The sequence below is a fragment of the Podarcis cretensis genome, assembly GCF_951804945.1.
Source record: "Podarcis cretensis genome assembly, chromosome: 3".
NCBI lineage: Eukaryota > Metazoa > Chordata > Lepidosauria > Squamata > Lacertidae > Podarcis > Podarcis cretensis.
Genome location: NC_137172.1, coordinates 63,701,371 through 63,727,083, shown reverse-complemented (window position 1 = coordinate 63,727,083; position 25,713 = coordinate 63,701,371). Strand labels below are relative to the sequence as shown.

The 25,713-nt window shown below is 40.4% G+C and overlaps 1 protein-coding gene and 1 long non-coding RNA gene across 2 annotated transcripts in view; both read left to right on the top strand.

Annotated features, from left to right (window-relative positions):
* Nucleotides 1-17,265, top strand: part of PEX7 (peroxisomal biogenesis factor 7) — a 52,819-nt gene extending 35,554 nt beyond the window's left edge. The window contains exons 9-10 of the mRNA XM_079970974.1: nt 8,866-8,965; nt 16,647-17,265. Coding sequence (XP_079827100.1) covers nt 8,866-8,965; nt 16,647-16,715 — 169 coding nt within the window. The 3' untranslated portion in view covers nt 16,716-17,265. The remainder of the gene's footprint in view (nt 1-8,865; nt 8,966-16,646) is intronic.
* Nucleotides 17,266-18,604: 1,339 nt separating this feature from the next.
* Nucleotides 18,605-19,946, top strand: LOC307213693. The gene is made up of 2 exons (XR_013837645.1): nt 18,605-19,116; nt 19,343-19,946. It is a non-coding gene; the product is annotated as an uncharacterized lncRNA (long non-coding RNA).
* The last annotated feature ends 5,767 nt before the right edge of the window (nt 19,947-25,713 follow it).

Below are 25,713 nucleotides of genomic sequence, written 5' to 3'. Positions count from 1 at the left end.
TGGAAGAGACCATGAGGGTCATTTAGTCCATATTCCTGTAATGCAGGAATATTTTTGCTCAACATGGGGCTTAAACCCACAACCCTGAGATTGAGTCTCATGCTCTACCAATTGAGCTATTTTGATTGATCCATAAATCCCAGCCTAGGCCAGTTGTTAGCCTGTTCGACATATCTGGTCCTAATCAAAACACCTGTCTCCATTGTCAGAGCCAAGTACAGATATTCTCAGCTGTTCCCCAGTCTATCTTCTACCTGAATGAAGCCCACAGACCATAGTTTGAGAACCTCTACAATAGACAGTTCTAATTCAGGAGCAATATTATTGACTTTTATCTGTGTAGCTTGTTAGCACAGACTTCAAGCTGATTCATGTTTACCTATCTATTGCTGCCTCAGTTTATTCAGTTCAGCCACACAGATCAGCACAAAAGTATATGTAGAAGACTTCCCATCTATAATGTATGTAATGAACCAACACTGTTAACTCTTGAAATGCTTAGCCTTTTGTTCATTCCCTATACCTGAAATTTCTTTACTGGATGCAGCTAAAGGGGTAAAGCTTTGCCAGCAATCTCTCTTCCCTCTCACCTCCTAGTTATGTGTGCCAATAATCTGAGTGCATAGTAAAACCAGCAGCATTACTCTTCCAGTCTGCTGAGTCAAGCGGTCTGCCTCATATCAATTACTTAATTTTATTTATAGCTAAAATATGTATCTTGCATAATACTGCACAAAACATAAGTGATGTTTTTATGTGATTTTGTTTTGGAGTACAATGCCAGTTAATAATAACCAGAGCTTTGCTTGCTTTGTCTGCTACAAAATCAATGGGAATGCAGACCTGTATTAGGAAACGCTGGTGAGGAGGGGCCTTTAGGGGATGGAGAATCATTGCCGAGCAGCCACAACATAAATGAGGGTAACCTAGCATGTTGATTACCGCATTTTTTGCCCTATGGGACACACTTTTTCCCCTCCAAAAATGAAGGGGAAATGTGTGCGCGTCCTATGGGGCGAATGCAGGCTTTCGCTGCGCACCGACCCCTCTCGCTCTCCAGGCTTCAGGAAGCTCTGCACAACCCTCGGGAGACCAGCTCCGAGGGTTGCGCAGAGCTGCCTGCAGTCCCGGGCTCAGCGCACTTCTCCCCATCGCCAGCCCCACAAGCTCGGGGGACAGCGGGGAGGCGGAGCGCGCCTTCCCGCTGTTCCCCGACCTGGTTCTTCCAGCCCCGCACCTGGGGGGGGGAATTTTTTTTCTTTATTCCCCCCCCCCAAAAAAAACCCTAGGTGCATCCTATGGGGCGCAAAATACAGTACATTGAATACAATAATTCTTCTTCATAATAATAATAATAATAATAATCGCCTAGTGTTTTCTCATAATTTCTATCAAATACTGCCTTCATGTTTTTCCCTATACAGTGGTACCTCCGTTTAAGAACAGCCCTGTTTATGAACTATTCCGTATATGAACCCTGCAAAACTGGAAGTAGTGTCCCAGTTTGAGAACTCTACCTCGGTGTAAGAACGGAATCTGAATGGTGGAAGGGCACTGGCAGTGGGAGGCCTCATTAGGGAAAGCACACCTCGGTTTAAGAACGGTTTTGGTTTAAGAACGGACTTCCGGAACAGATTAAGTTCGTAAACCAAGGTACCACTGTATCAAAGTGAGAGAGACTTGCATTGCAGTCTTATTCATGCCTACTCAGAAGTAAACCCCATTTAGTTCAGTGGGACTTACTCGCAGGCAGAAGTGGATCACCTTGTGGGTGGAGTCACTGCTGCTTACTGGGAGGCAGAGGGGAAAGGAATGGGAATATCAGCAGGGTTCAGGCTCTCCCACTGGTGCACTTGCACTATGCTGACCTCCCTGCTGCCGCCCCGCACTTACAAGTGGTGTGTGGCAGTGATCCCAATGCTGGCAAGCCAGCATTGTTGCCCTGCCCCATCAGGCAAGCCACCTCTGCTCCCAGGTGCATGCATATAGGATTTCAATCTTACTTTATTTAAACAAAAGTTGAGTATTGAGAGAGGAACCCTACATGCCTTCTTTTGGCTGCAGGCTACAGCCCTTGGAGAATACAACAGACCTAGTCAAATATGTAGTATCAACAGAACATGAAGATAAAGCAATATCTTTGTTTTAGTTGTGAAAAAGGTAATCTTATGGTTCCTGTTTTCATATAGAGTAGACTTGCAATCTGGGTTTATCTTAATGTATTTTGCTTCCCAGATACTCTTGAGTATTTGCCGCTTGACATTTTATTGCTGAACTTGTCCTGCTGTTAAAGAAGCAATATTTAGTTTATATGCCACATACCTGGAAATGAGAAGCATAGACCTTTGCATGAAATGCCGTATTTTGCCATAAGCGCTTCTTAACGTCAAAATATATTCCTCAGTCTTATTAGGGGCTAAAAGATCAGGATTGAAGGGGTGAATCCTAGTTTTATTGTAATCTCTTGAAAGTAATAAATGGCTTTCTAAATTGTGACCAAAGAAATATTGGTGGCATTAAAGTATTATGTGTGATTCACTTCCCCTCATATAGACATTTGAGAAGAAAATCTGGCTGATTTCAAACACTTCTAAATAGATCTAATTCACAGGCAAGCTACTATATTCAGAGACCCTTTATAAATGGTCAAATTCAGCCCACAATAACTTTTATTTGAATTTATATAAATGATCTGAACATACATATATTTGGGTCTTCCCCAATTTAATTGTATAAAAATTCCATAAATATAGATGTATACAGTAGAACCTCCATTTCAGATATATACAGTAGAACCTCCATTCCAGAAATCCATTCAATTTCCGAAATGTTCAAAAACTGAGGGTCAAAGGGCTGCCAGCAAGTTCAGTGGGGAAAATTGAGAAACACACCTCGGAAGCATTCACTTCTGGGTTTTCAGCGTTCGGCTTCCGAATCGTTTGGCAGCCAAGACGTTCAAAAACCAAGGTTTGACTGTATAGATAAATAAAAATTCCATGTGCACGGCTTGGAAGCTTTGCAAGCATGTATGCTTGGAGGTCCCTTCCAGAATACTCAAGTAGTGTCACCTTCCTCTGTTCCTTTAAAGCCCACCTCTTCCAGGGTGGCTTGAGTTTGGTGTAACCACACAATTCTCCAACCTTACTGAAATGACACCTAAATGCATGCGAAGGTTGTTGTTGTTGTTGTTGTTGTTGTTGTTGTTGTTGTTGTTGTTGTTGTATTTGTACTCCATCCATCTGACTGGGTTACTCCAGCCACTCCGGGTGGCTTCCAACAGATATGAAAACATAATAAAACATCAAAAACGTCCCTATACAAGGCTGCCTTCAGGTGTCTTCTAAAATTTGTATAATTATTTATCTCATTGACAGCTGATAGGGGGGCATTCCACAGAACAGGCTCTGCTTCCAAGAAAGCCCTCTGTCTGATCCTTGTAACTTCACTTCTCGCAGTGAGGCAGCCACCAGAAGGCCCTGGGAACTGGACCTCAGTGTACAGACTGAAAGATGGAGGTCGAGATTCTCCTTCAGATACATACTCATATCCATCCCTTGGTTCCTGCTCCTTGACTAGATAGTAAATTCAGCATAAATATCTGACTTTTTGTAGGTTACCTGTAGACAACCAGAAATCCTGATGGCTATATATAAGTAACATGTCTGCACTATATAAAGTACAAAATGTTGCAGTATATCCTCATCCTCTAACATTAAGGGCTCCTGTTCAGGGTTCCAGCTTACCATGACTTCCTCCAGGATGCTGAAACTGTCAGGTGTTGAAGTAGGCCAATATAGTATTCAACATTTTGTGGTTTCTGGAATTTTAGTTTGTTGGGTTGGGGGTAGGCAGGCATTGTTTTGTAATTCTATATACCTGAAGGTTCACCAAGGTATGCAGATACCTATCCCCGTTGTTTCTCAGTGGCTTTGTTTTACTCCAGTCCAATAAGCATCCAACCACTTGAGTTCATCATTAAAGGGAATTATATTAATAACAACTCTAGGCCATGGCAAATGTGTCAAGAGCCCCCTGCTCAAGCATTTTGGATGTATTTTAAGAAACCAGGAGAGGTAATTCAGTTATCTTCTGTTGAAACTTTAGGTAAGCAGAGTTTGGAATATAGTGATTAAAACAACTTGAACTTACAGGTCATTTCACAAACTAGAAGTACTGGTTTATTTTGATGGAACAATGAATACTACAAAAAGCATTTGGCAGTACTACTGATTTATGTATGTGACACAGGCATGCATCAATAAATGCATTCTTATTTCTGGCCCAATACCAGCTTAATAGCTTTTTTCTGATTTATCTGTTTACACATCTTAGGCTTCCTATGTGTGCTAATTATACCCAAATCCTCCTTCTTTTTCGAATGAAGCCAAAAACAAACAAACAAACAAAAACCCAGTTTCCAGTTAATGCTATAGTTTCCGACTATGTACAAACTCCCATATCCTCTGCATTCAGTGGTCTCCCACCACTGGTTTGGAAATATCAATCCTGTATGTAGAGACACTTATAGACTTGTAGAGTTGGAAGGGACCCTGAAGATCATCTGCTCCAACCCCTGCGATGCAGGAATCTACAGCTGCCCCATGTGGGGATCAAACTTGCAACCTTGGCATTATCAGCACCAGGCTCTTATCTTAAGAAATACTGCATTTTGATGCATCCCCCCCCAACCCACTTTGATCCACATTGGTAGAAATAATGTGATTGTTTCTTAGTAAGACAAGCAATCATTTGCAGCAGGCAGCATTTATTTCTAATATTTATTTTTATGATACTACCTGTGCAAGAATCATCCACAGTTAACATTTTGACTTTGTATAGTGGTTTTAGGAATTCCATATGTAGTTGACTGGCAACATTTCTTTCTATACTTCGAAGATAAAGATTATGTGTAGCTCAGATTTGGGAAACTGTAGGAGTTACTGAACTGTTTTCATGAGGAATTGGCTCTCCACTTTTGTATATATAGAATATCTAGTCATCTGTGGAAATGAAATAACAGTTACAGTGAATGGCCACTAATATACTATAGAACAGTACAGCCCAGAACATTCTTCATATTGACTGCACTTATCAAGGGGGGAAATGCTTCTTCCTTAAGTCCTGTTCTTTGATATTCCATTAAAGTTTGACGGGGGGAGAGTGTTATATAAATGGGGCTAGTTCTGAACTTTCAGTAACACCTGAAATAACCTTTCTTCGGAAAAGTGGATGAAAGTTCTTTATACAGGTTATGAAGTGTAAATAGGCAGCTGGTAACACATTCAAACAGATTCTTATTTGTAGATACTGCAGCACCATGAATATTACAGTAATTCCATAGTAGTCCATGGAAGATTATATTGAACAAGAATGCATTCTTTTGAGTATTCAGGAACCTAATTAACCATCCCAGTTGTCTAGTGCTTTTGACTCTGCTTTCTCAAGCTGGGATATTTTCAAACACAGTATGCACATTTGTTTCTGTGGAGGGAGAATAATTTGCTGTAGAAGTATATTTCCTTCACATGGGAATAGTCAGATACAGACAACGACTACGTTGTATGTGTTCAAAGCATGTCTAATGTGCACGTACGCATTACCGTGAACCCGGAAGTGGCAGGGAAAGGGGGTGGGGCTTCTACAATGACCTGGAACGCGACCCCCTCACAAATCAGGGGTTGCCTGTAGTGTCACAATGTGCCTCTGTCTCAAGAAAATGTAGGTCTGTACAAATGTAAGGACCATCCGTACAGTATAGTTTTGGGAGCATAGCACCAAAGAAATCCCCTCAGATTAATTATCAGCTGTCATGGCACTTTGTTGTTCTATCTCCTTAAAAAGGTAAAGGACCCCTGACAGTTAAGTCCAGTCGCGGACGACTCTGGGGTTGCGGCGCTCATCTCGCTTTATTGGCCGAGGGAGCCAGCGTACAGCTTCCAGGTCATGTGGCCAGCATGACAAAGCCTCTTCTGGTGAACCAGAGCAGCGCATGAAAACGCCGTTTTCTAAACTAAAGAGCCCCAAGTGTTGTACCTTTCATCACTGGAGCATTTCCTGCTCTTAGGTTGCTTTGTTCACATTTTTCTGCAGCTTTTCTACCCTTGCAATATCTTGTTAGAACTGGTGTCCAGAATATATATGTGTACGTGTGTGTGTATTAGTGTAAAGGCTTGCTGATACTGGCAGTTTTATTTTTGACTGCTTTATTAATATGTTTAAATAGGTTTTAAATGTGTTGGGGTTTTTTTTCTATTTTAAATTAATCTTTTCCAGTTATCCAATAATATAAATGTGTGATATCATGGGTAAACGTAAGGATGTTGATCTGCATATGCGTTTGCTCTTTGGAAATGAGCATGTTGGAAAATGACCTCTCGTTCTCCTGTTCCTCTAGTACTAGGAGAAGCGAAAGAGAGCTGTTGCCATAGTGCATCCATTGTGTAGCCACCATTCTGGTCAGGTGATTTGCAAAGAAATTAAATGAAGATAGATTAAGCAAACTAATTCAGTTGCCTCTAGTGTTTGCAGTGTCCCTAAACCACCCATGAATTGCATTTTCCATAGTTTGGTTTTTTCCCCTTTCTTGGTAACCACTCTAGTGGCAAAACCAGCTGTGTACATTATGAATTACATATTGTTCTTCTTTTGTAAGCATAGCATGCATATATGTTGAGAGAGAAGGGGTCCTTGGGAGAGAAAAGAAGAAGAGACAAAATTGGTTGTAGTAGAAATCTATTGACTGTAGTGGGCAAAGTAAGGGCAAACATTGTATCTCAATGAAAATAGCAAATAATTATATTTAGTGCACGCTAGTTATTAGGTAATGTAGACGGCCGTGTGTGTGTGTGTGTGTGTCTATGTGTTGCAACTGCATGCGGTAAGTAAACAACGCAGAATGTGATACTAGGTGGAGGTTTCACTTTAAACAAAAGCCCTTATGGATGCAAAGAAATAATTGGAAGGATGTGAGTAATGCCTGGTAAGATCTCAGAATCTGTGCCACAGATGGGTTGCTGAATCAAAGGTCAGTAACTAGAAGAGGCTGGACTTCAGTGCCCTTCCTAATTCCTTGTCCTGCCCACAAGAACAGAAAAATCTACAGTATAGTTAAAATGAGGACCAAAGTGTGCACAAAGATGTCTGATTTTTATACCATCGTTCATTTATGGAATTGGAATTGTCACTCTACATCTTAATTTTTTAAGCGCAAGGATATACCAACAGCTCAGTACATAAAGCCGGGGTAGGGAACCTCAAGGCCCTGGATGACTGCTGATCCCTGATCATTGGCCATGCTGGCTGATGGGAGCTGTGGTCCAACAACATCTGAAGCAGATTTTCCCAACCTGGTAGTCTCCAGATGTTGTTGAACTACAACTCCCATTATGTCTGACAATTGACCATACTAGCCAGAACTGATAGGAGTTGTAGTCCAAAACATTTGGAGGGTACCAGGCTCAGGAAGGGCCCCTAACTTAAAGGAATGATTTGGCCTACATTTAATTTACCTAACGGCTCAAACCAGGTAACAAAATCTTAAGTAATCTAAAAGAGGCCTGAATTTTGAGTACACATTCCAGAATGTAAATGAGAAATGTTTAAGCAGTTGAATTGTCACATAACTGAGAATTATTGATCTTTTGAGTAGTATCTACTTTACCTTATACACATACAGGCATGACTGTTAAACAAAATTAGAAAAGAAATTAGTTGTTTCAATTTTATTGTTGCCTATAAATATACTTTAAACACTGGCTGTCCCACGTTTGTGTGTGTGTGTGTGTGTGCATGTGAACATAATAGCTTATTTTTAGTTACTATTTTGTTAATATCCTCTAGATTATAAATGTTTTATTAATGTTTGTTAGTCACATAATGCGACATGCTGTAATTGTGATGTTTAGCTTATTTTTTTGCTAATAGTATTTATAGATTGTAATTATTTTACTGATGGTTCATTAATATATTATTTCTGCTGTAGTTGTGAGATTATGTTCTGTTATTGATATTTATTGCTTTGAGATTCATTTGAATGGAAAGCAGTATAGAAATACAGTTAACCATCCAATCACTGAAGATCCTGGTTAACAGGAAGGCAAGTTTAGTCCTTGAAGTTTCCATGTCAGGAAAGAGCAAACGGAAGGTAGGGTGGAGTATGTGACAGTATGTAGTCCCTCCCAACAGCCTTACTTAGCATAGTAAAGAGTATTCTCTGCCCTGCTGTCTGCTGCCTGTCTAAACAGATTTAAGATATTAGGGACGCCGTAAGCACCTAGGGCACATCTGAAAATAACACATTTGCCTGGTATTCTTGTGTGAATTCTGCAGAGCATCAAGTTTCAGACCATTGATAAAACATAGCTAAACGATGAATCAAATATTTCTGATGTAGAAAGTCTCCAGTTGCATCCTTGATATCTTCATTTTTAAAAAAGAAAAATGAGGTGTGAAACTGTGAAAGGCTTATTGCCCCATAGTCTGTAGAAGTAGATAGTTCCAGTCTAGATGTCCCAGTTATCTGACAGTAGAAGACAGACTTTATAGGTTCATATGTTACAAAGCTTTACTTACTGTTTAATAAAGATACTTCAGTTTACTGTTTTGCAGTTTATCCCAATGGGAGATCATCATGCCAGCTCTGGATCTAAATCTCCATACTGGGCTGAAGGAGATGTAGCCTTAATGAAGTACTTATTTATGCAGATGAGTCAAAAGACTTGTGCAATAGGATTAATTGCATTTCTAAAGTGGATGAGTTTGTTTTTTAAAAGCATTTGGCAGCTTCAAGCACATCAGCAGTCCAGCATTACATTTTTTAAAATGGCCTTTCAATTACCATAATTACAATATTGTTTTCATCTATAGATTCTGGGATTTCTCCAAGCCTAATCCACTGCTTGAAACTGTGGAGCATCATACAGAGTTTACTTGTGGCCTAGATTTAAGCTTGCACCACCCGAGTCAGGTAAGAGAAAAGAGAGTGTCTTCTTCCTTTTCCTTATGTAGATGCAAGCATCAACTGTAGTTTATATAAATTAATCCTCACTTATAAGGGCAATAGAAATTACTCTCTCTGACTAGAGTCTGAGTGGTAGGTTATCAAAATCACAGCTTTCTGCCCTAAGCACTGGGTGCACCTGTTCTACCTCTGGACCCTCAGAATGTGTGAACATGTGTATCGGCCCCAGGTCATGCAACTTGCAGGCATTATGCTTACACATGGAATACACACAAGTCCCAGTTACCAAACACAGTGCTTTCCCAGGAAATTGTCCATTAGGTGAGCTGATGGTTTCCATGATTTCCTATGGGAACATTTCTGATTTGTGATCTCTCTTCCATGGTTTCTTCCTAAAATGGCTGCAGGCAGACAGTGAAGCACAAACAAGTAAGGAAGTGGGCAGACTCTGGCTGTTCAGTTATCTGTATCAACTGTGCATGTAGCGAGGTTCGGGTAAAGATAAGTTTTAAAATAACAAGCAAGCAAATAGTGGGACCTGCTTGTATATGCATAGCATTTCCTTGGTGAGAACGGCATCCGAACAAATCCAATATTAGTATATGGATAGTGTAGAGTTAATTATTTATTTTCTCTAACAGCTGGGAAGGTTGGAAGGGATTACAGTGGTACCTCGGGTTAAGTACTTAATTCGTTCCGAAGGCCCATTCTTAACCTGAAACCTGAAACTGTTCTTAACCTGAAGCTAATGGGGCCTCCTGCTGCTGCTGCGCCGCCGGAGCACGATTTCTGTTCTCATCCTGAAGCAAAGTTCTTAACCTGAAGCACTATTTCTGGGTTAGCGGAGTCTGTAACCTGAAGAGTATGTAACCAGAAGCGTATGTAACCTGAGGTACCACTGTATTATTTTTCTGGCACCTAATCAAAAGCCACACTCATCAAACTTATCCCAGTGTCCCCAAGCAGAATCAGCTTCAACCCATGGTCTTTGGGGAAATGGTGGTTTAAAATTAAAATTAAAAATAAAAATAGAAGCAGTCCCTTTTGGAAGGGTCCATAAGAGAATCCAGTTATCCCATCTTGCACTGCAGCAATTCATCACTAGCACTTACTGTGACTCTTAGTAGAAAAAAAGTAACAAACCAAGTACAGTCGTACCTTGGTTGTCGAACAGAATCCATTCCAGAAGTCCATTCGACTTCTGAAAACGTTCGACAACCGAGGCGTGGCTTCCGATTGACTGCAGGAGCTTCCTGCACGCAATTGGATGCCATGTAAGCCCCATCGGACATTCGGGTACCAAAGAACGTTCGCAAACTGGAACACTCACTTCTGAGCGGCATTTGGGAGCCAAAACGTTTGAGTTTCAAGGTGTTTGGGATCCAAGGTACGACTGTAAAAGCAGCTTATTTTATTAAACCACATTTTGTATCTATCTCACCTGTCAGGATATAAATCCTTCCATGGCAGCTTATAAGTAACATTGAGTTATCCATTTTTAAAATGCATCAGGATCCTTCCCACAAGGCAGTTTATGGTACATCATGCTCTGGGGAGAAATGCAACGGTTCACCTGGAGCAGGCCCTGAAGTAACATTTCTTGCCTCTCTCCTGGAACCCTTCCAACAGAGCTGTTAATGGTAGATGACCCTGCTTGAGGCAGTGTGTGTGCGCCCAGCTACAGCAGGCCCTGAGGTGGTCTTCGCTTGTGTCCCTCTCTGTCCTGGAATCCTTGCCACCCTTTGAGAAATTGCATTTCCCCCTCAATTTTTTTGTGGAGACATCACTTTAACATTTGTATAGCATAAATAGTACCCATTTAAATAAAACGGATGAACTCCCCTGCTCTTGCTTCAGCGGCCAAATTCATCTTTTCTCGGCTGAATATGTTACTTTGAAGATACAATGAAATGAGGGAATGTTTCTTCGCTTATCATAAAGGGGTTGAGAGGATGGTATTTTAAGACTTCGAATGTAATAAGCCTGAATAACATTCAACCCCAACGTAAGGGAAATAAATGTAAGTCCTGGGAACTCTTTCTTTAATTCTGCACCTAGTTTTCATCAGGCCTTCTCTTATGCTACTGAGATAATTGGCTATCATACCTAAATGAATGCTTTCTGTTGAGCAAGGTTTTTTTCTATAGCTGTTGTCTGCCTGAAAGCAGGACTCGCGTTTTGAAGGAATATTCTCTTGTAAAAGTTCTGTGAAGTATGAACCATGATTCGGTTTTCTAAATTGCAGTTTTTAAATTTATTTCAAAAGCAGCTGTAGTAAAAAGAATATACATATATTCTATCTTTGCACTGAAGAACAAGACACATGCAAATACGCAAGTGTTACATTCTGTGAAATAAATTGCTCAGAGCATCTCTGAGATTAAAATTAAATTCCAGGTTTGGACCCCCTAGAGTAATAAATTTATTCCTACAGAAATCAGTGGCAAAACTCACGTTGATTTTAATAGTGCAGGTTTGCAGGACCAAAAACAGCTACTGACTTTCCTAGAGGCTCACTTTGTGAAGAACCACTTATATTTTTAAAAAGTTATTGTTAAGTAGTATATAAATCTAAATAAATAAATAAATAAAACGTTGATGGGTAAGTAAAGTAGCCCTACTTTACTGGCAAGACCAATTACCACAGCTGCTGCTCTTTCTGCATCTTATGAGGAAACCACCTGCACACTTCTGTTGCCATGTTAGTAGCTCTAGATGTTGAACAGAGCTATTAAACTGAAGCAAGTTATTTCTACGTGGGTATTAAATATGTGATAATTTAAATGTGCAGGAGTTTTCTTTGTTGCCTGTACCAAGTACCCCCAGTCATTCTATAGTATTCATTTACTTCACCATTATTTCACTGTGTGTTGCACAGCACCTTTTCGTACATGAATGATTCTGTTGAACCACTGACAGTTGCAACCATGAAGTCTGTTATATTTAGAATTGGAGACATGAATGCAAAATATGCAAGCCTGGGCTGCAACGTGCTGATAGAGAGACAAGGAAGCATATATACACTTTGATGGGTCTTTGTCAGTAAAACAGCTATCATGCTATTTTTGTGAACTGGTAATTGAAGCTTTCAAAAATTCTGAATGATTCCTGCCAGATCTTCTAATAATAATAATGTTGATACTGGCCTACAACATTCTTTCCAAGGATTTATTTCTTTTCGGGATAATAATGCTAACTTTTATGTCGTTAAAAATTGTTCATCTTAATTTTCCCCGTTGCCCAAGTCTATTTGTTCACAAATAAGTGCAGTCCTAAACATGTCTACTCAGAATGAAGCTCCATTGAGTTGAAAGGGACTTAACACCCAGTTAAATGAAAATAGGGTTGCAGCTGGGAAGAGCAATCTCCTAAGTTTAGGAAGCCAGTGGAATGTACACAGTCTTAAATTAAAGCAAGCACAAGCTATGCCTATTCCACACTCTATTTTGTTGCAAAACTACTGCTGGATGAGCCTGGTAGAAGGAAAACAATCCTTTAAAACAAAGTTTGACTTATACCACCCTTTTTGCTAGTGTGAGTTCCACCAGATTGCCCAATCACATGACTGAGCTGGAAGAGGTTTGGAATAGTTTCTCTCCTTGCTCCACCATGCCCCCAGAATGGTGACTTATGCTGATGTATGTTCTGCCATCTTAAGTTCCACCAGCTGAGCTCCAACTGAACCATCATTGCCCCAGCTGAGTTGCATTGAGGTTACGCCACTATGACAGCATAGCCCTGGTTCAGCCAGCACAGCCCAAGGTCTGACTAATCCAAATTTGCTTATCCTGCTGGAGCTTGGATTTGGATTGCACTGTGAGTGTGCTTCCTGGGCCACAGTCTCCAGTTCTTGGCACAAGTATATCAGCTATTCTTGTGGGATATTTTTCCTCTCTCCTTAAGCACTGAGAAGACAGTGTGTCATTCAGGTAATTTCAAAAGGCTGGACAGATTACCTTAGGTACCAGAAAAGGACTGAGCAGCAAAATAAGACTGTAATGATAAATGGCTAATTGGGGACCTGTCAGAGAAGTAAATCAGCTGGCGGGTCAGTGAAAACTAGTGCTAATTAATGAATGGCAACTGGCTTCTACACTGTTGGTAGGAAATGGTGTGGCAAAGAGAGAATTTTTAAAAATGGGATGACTTTCACTTCAGTAAAATGAATTTTGAAGTTTGTCAGCCTACATTTATTCAGAATTCGTATTCTTTGGCTTTGGAGGGAAGGAAAGGCTTGATTTATGTGCTGCATAATTCCAAATTCCCTACCAGCAGTTTGGTTGGCATGAGAGTAGGAACACTGCACCATGCTAGTAAGCCAGTGTTCCTTTAGCTATTTGCTAGCACTAGCAAATAGCCCCTCACTTTAAATGGGAATGTCAGGCACAAATTACTGGTTAGATTCTACAGTATTTATTGCCAGGTGTGGGAAGGGGGGGGGAACAATTCCAAAGGAGGTTGTTCTTTGTTTAAGTAGGAGGATGTTACTTATTTAGTAGTATAGCATAACTGTTCCTGTTTTATACAGAACTCAGGGGAAGGTCAGAAGAAAAGAGAAGGGTGGCCCTGAAAATATATATTTGTCCTTTCTGCTACAGTCTGCAATACTGTAGAGCTTTCTGGCTGCTGCACTTATGATTGTCACGTGAAGGAAATGCAAGAGATAACAGCGCACCTATCACCCATGTGTTCTTTTCCTTTCTTGCTTCCACTTTTATCATCCCCTCCACTGGGGATGTTTGGAAGTAAGTGTTAATCCTTCCACCTCAATCCAAGTTGAAATACTCTCCGCAGATCCTTGACTCAGATTACTAGTAGTACTTATATAGCCAAAATGCAGCCACAAAGAGCAACAGACTTTGGGAACCCCCAAGGTTTGTAGAAGTACAAAGAAAAAGCAAATAAAGGAGTAAGACAACCCCAAAGTAGTCTAGTGAATACTGAGCATACTCAGTGGGCCAAGGAGATGGCATCTGGCCAGACAGAGCCATGAATGCTACACATTGCAACTTTCTGTTGCAGGTACATTTAAATTGCCACTCTTTCTGAAAGATACGTAGAAGCAACAACTAAGGGCTTGCAATTCTGCATGTTTTATTGCAGACAGTGGCAATCTTAGCATGCCATTCACAACTGAAATAAGAAACAAGTATTTTGTACTCTGGTATTGATATCTACCTCCAAAAAGTATTGCGAAGAAGTACTCCTGAGACAAAACAAACGACATAAGGCAGCTGTCCCTTGTGTATTTCTCAAAGGAATAGTAATTAATAGAACTACGTGGGATTACGGCATAACAGAAGATTCCTTAGGAGTGGGGAGAGTCTCTAAAAAGTCTAACTCATTTTAGTAATATTGATTTTTTAAAATCCCCAGAATAATTAATCACAGGGAAAATAATTTACTACAATTCTGTTTGTTTATAATATTATAATTTTCCTTAATGAGTCTGTACTTAGTTAATTTATGATAAATCATTGAGCAAATGAAGAACCATTAATTTTCTGAGTCAATTAGCTCTAATCCTTATTCAGTTCTTACCTTTAATACTTGGTATTACGGATAAACTCTTAATACTGCAATTCAGAATTTATCGTAATTAATTCACACAACCGTTTCCCTAATCATCCTCTTCATTCCGACTGCTCTGTTTAATCAGTTTCATTCTCCTTTCATGAAGAGCTAAAGAGCTATAGCAACCCTTTCCTTGCTCTCAGGTAAAAAATATTTAAAGGTCTTCTCTGTAGTCCAACTAAAGTTAGTCATGAGCAAGATCCGTTCCCAATGAAAGATCACCTCCAGGAAGGATGATGCAACAAACGATTCCCTGTGATTGGCAAAACTAGCCAGTTAGGAACATAAGTCCACATTAATTCATATACAAGTGGAGGTTTCATAACAATCCACACCCATTCTACTTTCAGCCGTGTCTTCCGTTCTTTGGCTCTTGGTCCATTGTGTGCCTGCACACTTCGATTCTGCCACTTGTATAAAAGGTTTCTGCCTCTTATGCATCATATTGGGTGTCACGTGTTGCTTTAGCTTGGGTGGTACCAGCTCCTAAATCACTCGTGTGCAGGGTGGACACTACCTGAGAAACCATGGTTTGCACTTCAGCACATCTGTGCTCATACTGGGTTACCTTCATCAAGTTACAACCATAACAATGGGGATGAGCTATCACCAAAACTTGTGCAAATGGATGATATGTTTATGATTGCTAGTCCTGAGCTTTAGGAGTTCAGTGGGTTTCAAATCCTAAAATGCAAATACTGATCAAACATTCATGAGCCGTTAATTGTAATTTCCCCTTTGTGCCTTCTTAAGTGATACAACGCCAAGCAACAAGCTTTCTCTTCTCAATCCCATGTGTTGCTCCTTTTATAGCATAAAGATTTTTAATGACATAAAACTGTGCTCCCTCTTGAGGACTGGTTTCTGTCTGTCAGCCTTCCAAGAGCACACAATTATTTATCAGAATGATTTGCTATTGACGTTCTGTTTGCTCTCATTGCTTAGCTACCCTTCAGTTTTCCCTTGTACAGTCAGAAACAAGAGCTGGACTGAATTGTACAATTTGCTTCTCTGAAGTCTAAATTTTGCAGAAATCCTGTTTGCTCTCCCTATTTTTGATGAAATTATTGTCACTGTATTTGCATTCAGGAGCTACTGCATGATGCTAATTAAGTTGATCACAGGTGGGAATTCCCCAAGGATTTTGCAGATGGCGTTTTATGTATTGTTTCCTCTTGGCAATTGAACATGCCAGAAGAGACTTATTTGCTTTCTCATATCTGAATATGATGCTTATGAAACCGGGGGAGGGGGGGAGTTGTCAGTGATTGACAAAGCTGTCATTTTAAATGGAGAAGAAAAATCATGAATGATGGGGAGGGTGTGTTGTTAATTACACAATACATTCGTTTCATATACAGATAATCTTTTTCATCAAAACTATGCTCCCTAAATAATCAATTCTTTCTTTCACAATTGGGACATATAGCAACATAATTTATGGCTACAGCTTTTGTGATTCAAACTGCTGTCTGCAGTACATTATAGATTGTAAACTATTTTGAGGGTTGTTGTTGTTTTAACAAGCAAGCGGTGTATAAATCTGATGAAGTAAATAAAAATATTTCTGTGTTTTCAAGTGTTTTAATGCCATTTTACATTGTACATTTTAATGCACATTTTACATTGCTTTGAGGAGCAAGGGTCAGCTATCATGTTGAAATGATGGGTAGATAACTAAAGGTGACTCTTTTTTTTTAAAAAAAAGAGCATATGATGGTATTCAACTAATTAATTGTGCTCAGAAGGGTTAGTGCAATGAAACACAAATTTCTCCCCTTGCATGAACCTCACACTATCCCTATTCTAGCTCCAGAGGGTTGGGAGAAGCCAAGAACAGATTTTGGGGTGCAGAGGAAGAATATTCTATTGTGCAAGTAAAAATCATTGCATTGAGAGAACATTTGCCTTGGCTGTATGTTGAAACAATTGTTTTGGATGTATCTGAAATTATCTTTTTAAAATTTATTTTTTATCTATTTCAGTGTCTGTTGGCTAGCATTGTAGGGATGCTGCATTCAAGTTGGCAAGGAGAATTGCTGCTGCAACCATTAAAAATCTGTGTGCCAACTAGTACCTCCTATCTAAAATGGACTGTGTTTGCTCTCCATAGGTGGCAGATTGTGCTTGGGATGAAACGGTGAAAGTCTATAGTCCATCTTCATTGATAATTCCATCATAGAAAGAGATTCTCCATGGAGGACAGCTGATTTGGAAGAAATTGCTTCTCCTTTCTCAGGGCAAGGCAGAACTTTCATGAAATGCATTGTTACAACCTTATTTTAAAATATGTCCTTTGATGTTTTAAATCAGGGGAAAGAAATCTCCAGATGTTGTATGATTCTAACTCCTGTAAGTCCCATCCAGCAGGCCAATGACCAGGGACAAGTTGATTGAGATATACAGCTAACATATGACTTCTTTTACAAAAACTGTGTTGGACCAGTAAAATAATAATAAATTAGCTGGACAGACCAAAAACAGAGAGAACTCCTAGATATGTGTAGAGCATCTTGCAAGCATTCATGTAAAGACTGGGTGATTGGAACTGTATATATCTACTGAGGGGGAAAATGCAAATCATTGGTGTTCAAATTAGAATTTATTGTACAACAATGTAGCATCTACCTGATGCCTATAGCATTCAATTAATTTTGTTAGAGATACATTTGACAATTGATGTTGCATTATAATATTCTACAATGTTGATGTACAGTAAATTACATTATCTACCTCGGCTTTGTTGAACTTTTGTCATTTTCAACTAACTATTCTTTAATCAGAAAATAATTTGTTTCACTTTGTCTGTGGGTTCTATGAGGGTTGTGCTACAGTCATTTTCCTGAGTCAATAAATTTGGGTTCGAGGTTCAGAGACAGTTGTGCCTGAAATAGGGTTGCCAACACCAGAAAGATAAAATACTTATTGCTCCCTTTCCAACACCAGCCAGGTGTTTCTCAGGGAAGCATGCAGAGGTTCTTCCGTGCAGGTATGTGTAGGCAACCTCCTGATGCATACAAATATTTATGTTTTGTGGTGCTAATCCCAATACCGGCAAAATATGAAAATGAGTATGCCGTCCTCCTACAACATGTGCAAGGTTAAAGCAGTAGCTTTTTCTATGATCACTTTGAAAAATCCATACCCACAAAGATGAATTGGTTCTCTGCCAGAGGCATTCAGCCTACTCACATTTTGGCTGTTGGAACTTTGCACCCTTTCAAATACAGTACCACAAACACTCCAAGAGAGGCCTTGGCTTCCACTGCAATAAAGGTTTGCAAACTGGATTGAAACACTGGAACAATTTTGTTTGTGTCTTGGCCATGGTAATCTGTCACATTACATATCAGTGATCACTGATGAATAGCTCTGTGTTACTGTGTCCTAATCCTAGTTTTAGATTAATGTACTAGATAGGGAACAGCTAAGATACAGGAAGTCTCCACGTAATTGGGAGAAGATCAGTAAATGCGATGATATTATAGGAAAAGAATATTTATTAAAACTTTTAATAATTTTAATAACTTTTAAAACTTTTAAAAATAACACTTATAGGTCAGACACACAGCTGTTATCCTTTTGCTGCCAGACATCTGCTATATATAGTTTTTAATCTGTTAACTGCATTTTAAACTGTAAAAACTTTAGCCAACTATAGTTTTTTTTTTTGTTTGTTTTTTTAAAGTATCGTATGGAGTACAGTGTCTTCATACCTAAAATAATCTTACGTTATACAACAGTATTGACTATGGGACGGACTACCTTCTTTCAGTTGTGGACACAGACCAGTCCAGAAATATTTTCAGGTGGCTGGGCAAAGCAATCCTAGGGGAACCCTTGCCTGTATACATAAGGAATTGCATCCACTTTTCCGTAAATCCGTCCTTCATTTGCCCATTGCTAGCTCTATGATGGTACATAAGATGTAAGGTAAAAAGGTAAAGGACCCCTGGACGGTTAAGTCCAGTCAAAGATGACTATGGGGTTGCGGCGCTTATCTCGCTTTCAGGCCGAGGGAGCCGGCGTTTGTCCACAGTCAGCTTTCCAGCATGTGGCCAGCATGACTAAATCGCTTCTGGTGCAGTGGAACACTGTGACGGAAGCCAGAGCGCACGGAAACACCATTTACCTTCCCACTGCTGCGGTACCTAGTTATCTACTTGCACTTGCGTGCTTTCGAACTGCTAGGTTGGCAGGAGATGGGACAGAGCAATGGGAGCTCACCCCGTTGCGTGGATTCGAACCGCCGACCTTCCGATTGGCAAGCCCAAGAGGCTCAGTGGTTTAGACCACAGCACCACCCGTGTAAGATGTAGAAGCAGTTCACACCATCCAGTTGTTCATAGTGACATCCTGTGGTGTTCAGTGTCGAGAGACTGAACACTGCAAGTAATGATCTTCATACGTTGCAGAGAGATGCATACAAGGGCCAGAACGCCAAAGTGACCACCTGCAATGTAATAGCCAATATAATCCCAAAGATCATTTGCTGAAAATCCTGGACCTTTGGACAACTCCACCAAAAATGAATTCTCTACTTTCTTGAGATGTAGCTTGAACACTGGTAAGCTATATACTAAGTGGTATCGTGCAATCCAGTAACATAGGAGCAGCTTTTCTGTAATGGTGCTTCTGGGCTTTTTTATGTATACTTTAAAATATGTATCTGTATGTATGTACATGCAACCTTTGACACTTAAATATTTTCTGATTCTGTTTCATTTCAGCAGAAATTCTGAAACAATGATTCAACTTGGTTTCCAACAAGGGAGAGAAAAAATAAGGTTTTCCATTTAGGTATGTTAGGGTTGCCTCCTGGCTCACTTTTTATTCCCAGAAATATCTGGTATTTTGTGATGGTGATTATTATTACTATAAAGAGGTCTATTATTTTGGGAAGAGCAGAGATTGCTGTATTTTAATTCTCTCACCAGGAGGCAGTGGAACAGATGAAATCCATAATAGCTGTTGCTTTTTCATTTTTGCTAATTTAGCTATGCCTACAAGCTGAATACTGTGTCTGGGTGTGCAGGAGGCACCACTGTTGTCAAATGAAATAGGGGTCTGTGTATACCTTTTATGCGTACCTGTGCCAATTAATCTTCCCCCCTCCATGGCAATGAATGGATATGTCTATTGAGAAGAGCTTCATGCAAATTTAACATCTCCTGAACTGGAACAAATTTCAGAATTTGTTTACTATTTAACAAGTCTTTCTTCACTGTATTAAAAGCAAAAGTTCCATTTTCTGTTTTTATTCATTGGATCTTGCAGGAGACTGAAGTGTCACAAACACTTGCAAATTTATCAACCGAGAAATTGCAGAGAACCATAAAATGACTGCATATAGCTTTTCGTAATATTCAAGGTAATAAATGCTAGTCCTTTGCAATAAAACTGATCATTTCAAGCCTTAGCAGTTATTCCTTTTATCTCATCTTCCTGGTCACTATGCAAGCAATGTAGTAGTGAAAATTGAGGTAATGGAATATTTTGCAAATTAGGTGTGCATGATTGAGAGATACCAGGGGGGAAAACCTCAACAAGCTAGACTTAAAACTAGACAATAGTCAAGTATGAGGCCAGAAATATTGGGCTTTTATATGCAAATTTCTCACTTTGATGAGAGGGGTTCTGCTGCCTGATCTCTACTTCCAATGGATAAATCAAACTCTTCTGTCAGCCATGCCATTTGCTAATGTTTCTGTCACAAGTTTCTAAGTCTAGATGTCCTTTTTAAAGACTGAGTATATATAGCCCTGAATATGTACATTAAATAAATGTAGTTTGGCTTTTAACCTTTAACAACTAATTTCTAAACCTGGAAGGATATAAACATCCTGCAGAACAGTGAAAAATGTTTCATCAGCAGTAATTGAAAGCCAACTTTTAATTTTTCAAACATAATCTTTTTTAAAAGCAGTGGCTTTTAAGGTTCACAGCAGTATCTTTGGGTTCTCCAGTAGCTATATTCACAAGTGGCCTTTTAAGTAGAAATGTCATTAGTATTTAATCCTTATTTTAAAGGGCACATTAAAGTTCTTTCATATTTATCCCTTTGCATGGCTTTGCACATGCCGTGAAAATGCGAGATTCCTGTGAAACTGCTCTGAGTGTTTTATCACAGTAAGCTTTTTAAATTATTGTAATTCCACATTAAAATTAGTAGACTAATTCACAGTCTGTACTTAGCTGGAGTAGACCCTTTGAGACAGATGAGATTTTGCCTATGTAAATGTTAAGTAAATCACCTCTAGGAAAGATTTAAGAGATGTTTCCATTTGCCATTTTGCTGTTCCAGCAAATAGTGAATTATTTATTTGTTTATTTAACACACACACACACAAGTGTGTGTGTGTGTGTGTGTGTGTGTATTCATTGGTTGGGGGGGGCAATCAAAGTGGATTACTAGTGGCTAAACTAGTTCTGGGAGGCCCCTTAGGAAATGCAGAGTGCTTGGTTGCCCACTGAGATACATTTACTCAATGCTTTGTGGGTAAAAACTATTGTTCATATTGATGTAGATTCCTCTGGGGTATCTGTACCTGAGTATATAGGCAATGGACTGAATCAAACATTGGTTCTCTTCAGAGTAAACCTATTAAAAATAATGACTCGAGTACATTTATTTCAATAGGCATACTCTGAGGAGGACTAACATTCAATCTAGCTGGCTAGCAGATTCTAGCTTGTCATGCCGTTGTTAGGCTGATAGAGAACATAGATATTTTGTTTATCTTGCCATCCTTACAGAAAGGACTCTGTATATTCTGCAATAGCGTTATCAGATTGTACCAGCTCAGAACTTGGTGCAAACAAAAGCAAAGCACAGACTAGGCCAGGTCCATGAAACCTTTGGCCCACCCAATGATGTGGGTCTCCAGTTCCCATCAGCCTCAAGCAGCATAGCCAATAGTCAGGCATGGTGGGAATTGTCCATCCCAATCTTGATGGCTGGAGGTTCCCTATCTCTGTAGTTCTTAAACTTGAGAAGACTGGCTGGGGGGGGGGGCGTAATGCTTAGCCAGCTTTTAGAAGCAAAGGTTAACCCGGAGAGTGATACCCAGCAGTCCTATAAAATGTGAATGAATGATACAAAAGTCACATTTTCTTAGTGCAAAATTTGGAATATGTACGTAGTATTGTTGTACCCCACTCCTTAGGAAACTGCTCTGAAGTCCTTCAGTCTAAACCACCACCCACTCTTTATTGAGTGGTTCATGCAATAACAGCAAGAAAATCTCTCAGTGGAATGTGATTGAATGATCTGTGTGAATGTGGCTGAAAAAAATCTTGCCACGGGAACAGAAAATTTGGTGAAGTTTTGGCAGGAAATACCTGTGAACATGAACATGAAGGAATGTGATGCCTTCACACTTTCCCCCTTGTGAAACTCCCATTCCAAAAGATTCTTTGTCATGTGTATGACCTGTGGGGTAGGTCCTTAAAAGACTGACAACAGGCCTATGACACACATGCTTAAAATCTACATATGCTAATTTATATGTATGGATGCCACCTTAGGCCAACTTCCAGAGGGGAAACTGACCTGTAAGGAATACTTTGAAATATTAAAAGTTTTTTAAAGGCCCTGAGGGGGGTATCCAGGGCCCAGTGTGAAGGACTTGGGGCTCAGACCACCCTCTAACAATATCCTTGTGCCTTGATTCCTTCAATTTATGCAGCATATGTCCCTAAGCAGTAGCTAATTTTCCTGGAGATCTGCTTGGAAGTGAGACATGGTGAGCCAGTGTTGTAGCCACTGCCGCTTAATTTTTTCCCTCTCAGAAATTTTGGCCCGTTTTTGCTCAGGAATCTTCAGTGGCACAGGTTTTATTGTATCTGTCCTTGTCTGGGGACAAGAATAAACATCCCAAACGGTCTCATTTACTGTGCCAAATTCCACAGCATCCTCTATGCTAATAGCAAACGTTTTCTCCGAAGTGCTGGTCCTTAAGTAGCCAAAATGGCATCATCCAGGCACAAGAGGGAGACAACAGCAGGCTTGGAGGTTTGTGGTGGTGGAGGGGAAAGAAACAACCCCTCCTGCATAAGGTTGGTGGTAGAAAATCCCCAAAACAGGCCACTGAAGACTTAGCATGCTCAGTGACCATGGAATGCTGACTGATGGGTTGAAGGGGAATGGAAACCAAAGGAAAGGGAGGAAAGAATGGAATATCCTGGAAAATTGTATGACTCCATGCACCAGCAAACTACAGGTCCCAATTTGAATGTACATTATTTACTTCCTTCATGGGGTGGGGCAGGGGCTCATAAAATAAACTGTTAAAGCAACCCAGCACCATCAAAATCCATCACAAAGCAAAATTTGTGGGAAATGTCAGGGCCAAACCTGTGTGTGTGTGTGTCTGTGTCTGTGTGTGTGTGTGTGTGTGTGTGTGTGTGTGTGTGTCCCCAATCTTCAGTTGTTGTTGTTGTTGTTGTTGTGTGTGTGTGTTTCATGTTACTTTCTGTTACATTATATTTGTTGTTGGAAGCTCAGCAAACTTTTATTTTCCTGCAAACGGATTGATCAGATAAGGGTGATCAATGTCAATGATTAAATTATAAAGCAGTGTAGAAATAGAGCCTTTTTTTGGCCTCCTTGCTGCGTGTGTGCGTGTCCATGCGTATGCCTGGGTCTTCTTCCACCAGCATCACCATGAAATTGAGATTTCAGAGGAAAAGAGATTATCAGCCCCTCCACTGGGTCCCTTAATGCAATTTAATGGTAACTGGCAGCAGTGTGTCCTGTTTTCATTCAAGATCTTATCTAGAATTGGTGTGCTGGTGCTCTTCATTCTGTTCTACATTTAACACGCTTGTCCATCCCATAATCCCCAGCATGGTCACAAAAGCGTGAAATCATAGTGAGGAAATTCAGAACGTGCATTAAGGTTATGCTAACAATATTTAAAACAAATCATATCAAGAGAGGCATGATGTAGCAGACAGAATGTTGGATTTGGAGAAAGGGAAATGAATTCAAATCTCCATTTAGCCATGAGAACCACAAGGTGACTCTGAACCAAGTTGCTATCTCTTAGAGTGGGGGCGACGGGACCTCTTTTCAGCCAGAAGCTCAGAATTCCCCAGAGGCCAGTGATGTGTGGGACCAGAGGCAGAAGAAGTGGGTGTGACTCTTGCCTCTGTACAGTTGGCTAAATTCCAGCCATGGAAAAATAATAATTTTCTATACACATGGACACAAGTCTCCATCTGGGCAAGCAAGGGGCATTCACAAGGACATATTCTGGTCAGGAAAATAAAATAATGGAGGACATGGAGTAAGGCTGGTAAGGGATACGACTTGGGGAGGAAAGATAATGGTTGGGATAGGGAACCTACAGGCCTCCAGATGTTGCTAGACTACAACTCCCATCATCCTTGATCATTGGTAATGCTGGCTGGAGTTGATGGGAGTTGGAGTCCAACAGCATCTGCAGGGCCACCGGTTCCCCATCCTTGGCCCAGGGAGAGTCTTGAGAGCCAGGCAAGCCTGGAGGGCTGTATTTGGTCCCTGGGTCACAAAGGAAAAAACCCCTCCCCCATATCTCATGGTGACTAGCAGCTCTTGCTGAATCAATGGGGGCTGCAAACTATTATATGTTTGCTGCATCATTTGTTTAAAGGGGATGAGTGGTATTGCTAGGAAACATTCTACCTTATAAATTTAAAACATTATCATCACAACTTTTTAAAACTGTACTAAGTTTTGAGCATGAGTTAATGGAATTTTGTAGCTGGTCATTAAGGATGTCCCCAGCTCTGCTGTCAGGCCTGTAGCTAGACTTGTAAGTCCTAAGGATGAAATAGTAAATTAGTGAAATTTAAAAGCAATTTGTTTAACATGCTTAGAGTAGTTGTTTTATTTTAAATTTATGTAGATGCCCATCAGTAAAATTATCCAGGCAGCATACAAAATAGGTACAAGATCCCAACAGGCATCTATCTATCTAGCTGGCAGCTGCGAAGAACAGGCTGCTGGACCAGATTAGAAGTCAGAACTGCTCTTGTGTTCTTCACAGAAAACAGCACAATGATATTAATAAATGTAGTAATGCATCAATACAGTAATTCAATTATTTGTATTTTCATATTTTTGCCCTGGTGGTGTCTACCACATTTTTCTCAGGCCAGGGTTTGTGATTCACCCACAGCTAGCGTGCAACAAGCAAGAGGAGGGGAGTTCAGTGTGGAGGCTGCTCCTCTCCCCGCTCAAGGTGTGGCCCTATCCTGGCTGACGAAGTGGGTTGGGGGAATGACCGGCGTTCCTGCCCAATGCTTTATTAGCGACTAAGGCTTAGACCGCTTGGAAAAGGTCTAATAGAACCCAGGTCTATCTGAGGCTGTTAGCCATGCGCAGACCCAACGGAGCCCTTAGTATCAGTTGCTAGGGGACTAAAACTAGACACAGGATCCTGGATTTAGGAGGATATTCAGTTTCACCTTCTTATCTAAGTAAAGCCCACGGAACGGAACAAAGCGAGAAAAGATGCACATGATTGGGCAGCACATCACCGAAGAAAGTCTAGACGCTGACTGTCCACCGTATTCGCATAATTAGAAAATGTACAAATCTGTGCAGGGGGTTGTTTGTTCAAATAATCGCGTAGAAGTAGCTCAAAATTAACCTCTTGGTCTTACCCCATGCGCTTGGGAAATGGATCTTTTAATATTCGTGCGTAATCTTCTCGCTTCTTGTTTCCGTTTCAAAGTCCTTTGCAAACAAAAAAGAAAAAAGCAAAAAAAAAGCGGGGAAGAGAGTAGAGAGATCGCGATAAGTTTTTCACATCCTCCTCCAGTTCTTCTTCTTCTTCTTCTTCTTCTTCTTCTTCTTCTTCTTCTTCTTCTTCTTCTAGCAGTCCTTTGGGTGATGGCAGGTGTCAGGCGGAGTCATTTCCCAGACGCGCTTAGGTGGCTTGCTGAGTTGTTATGGCTGCGCGCTTGTGGGTGTTTGGGCTGGGAGTTCCACGTAGGGTTTGCCGGGATCATCCGGGAGGTGGTGTATGTAGTAGTTGCAGCTCAGGGCATCTCCAGTCGGCTGCTTCCTTTAAGATCCTTCCCAACTCCAAAGTTCCCATTGGGCACTTTCCCTTCTCCCTGCTCATACATTGGCAATTGGTTTTCTTTTGTGGTGAAATTTCAAAGCGTTATTTTTTAAAAACAGAGATAAT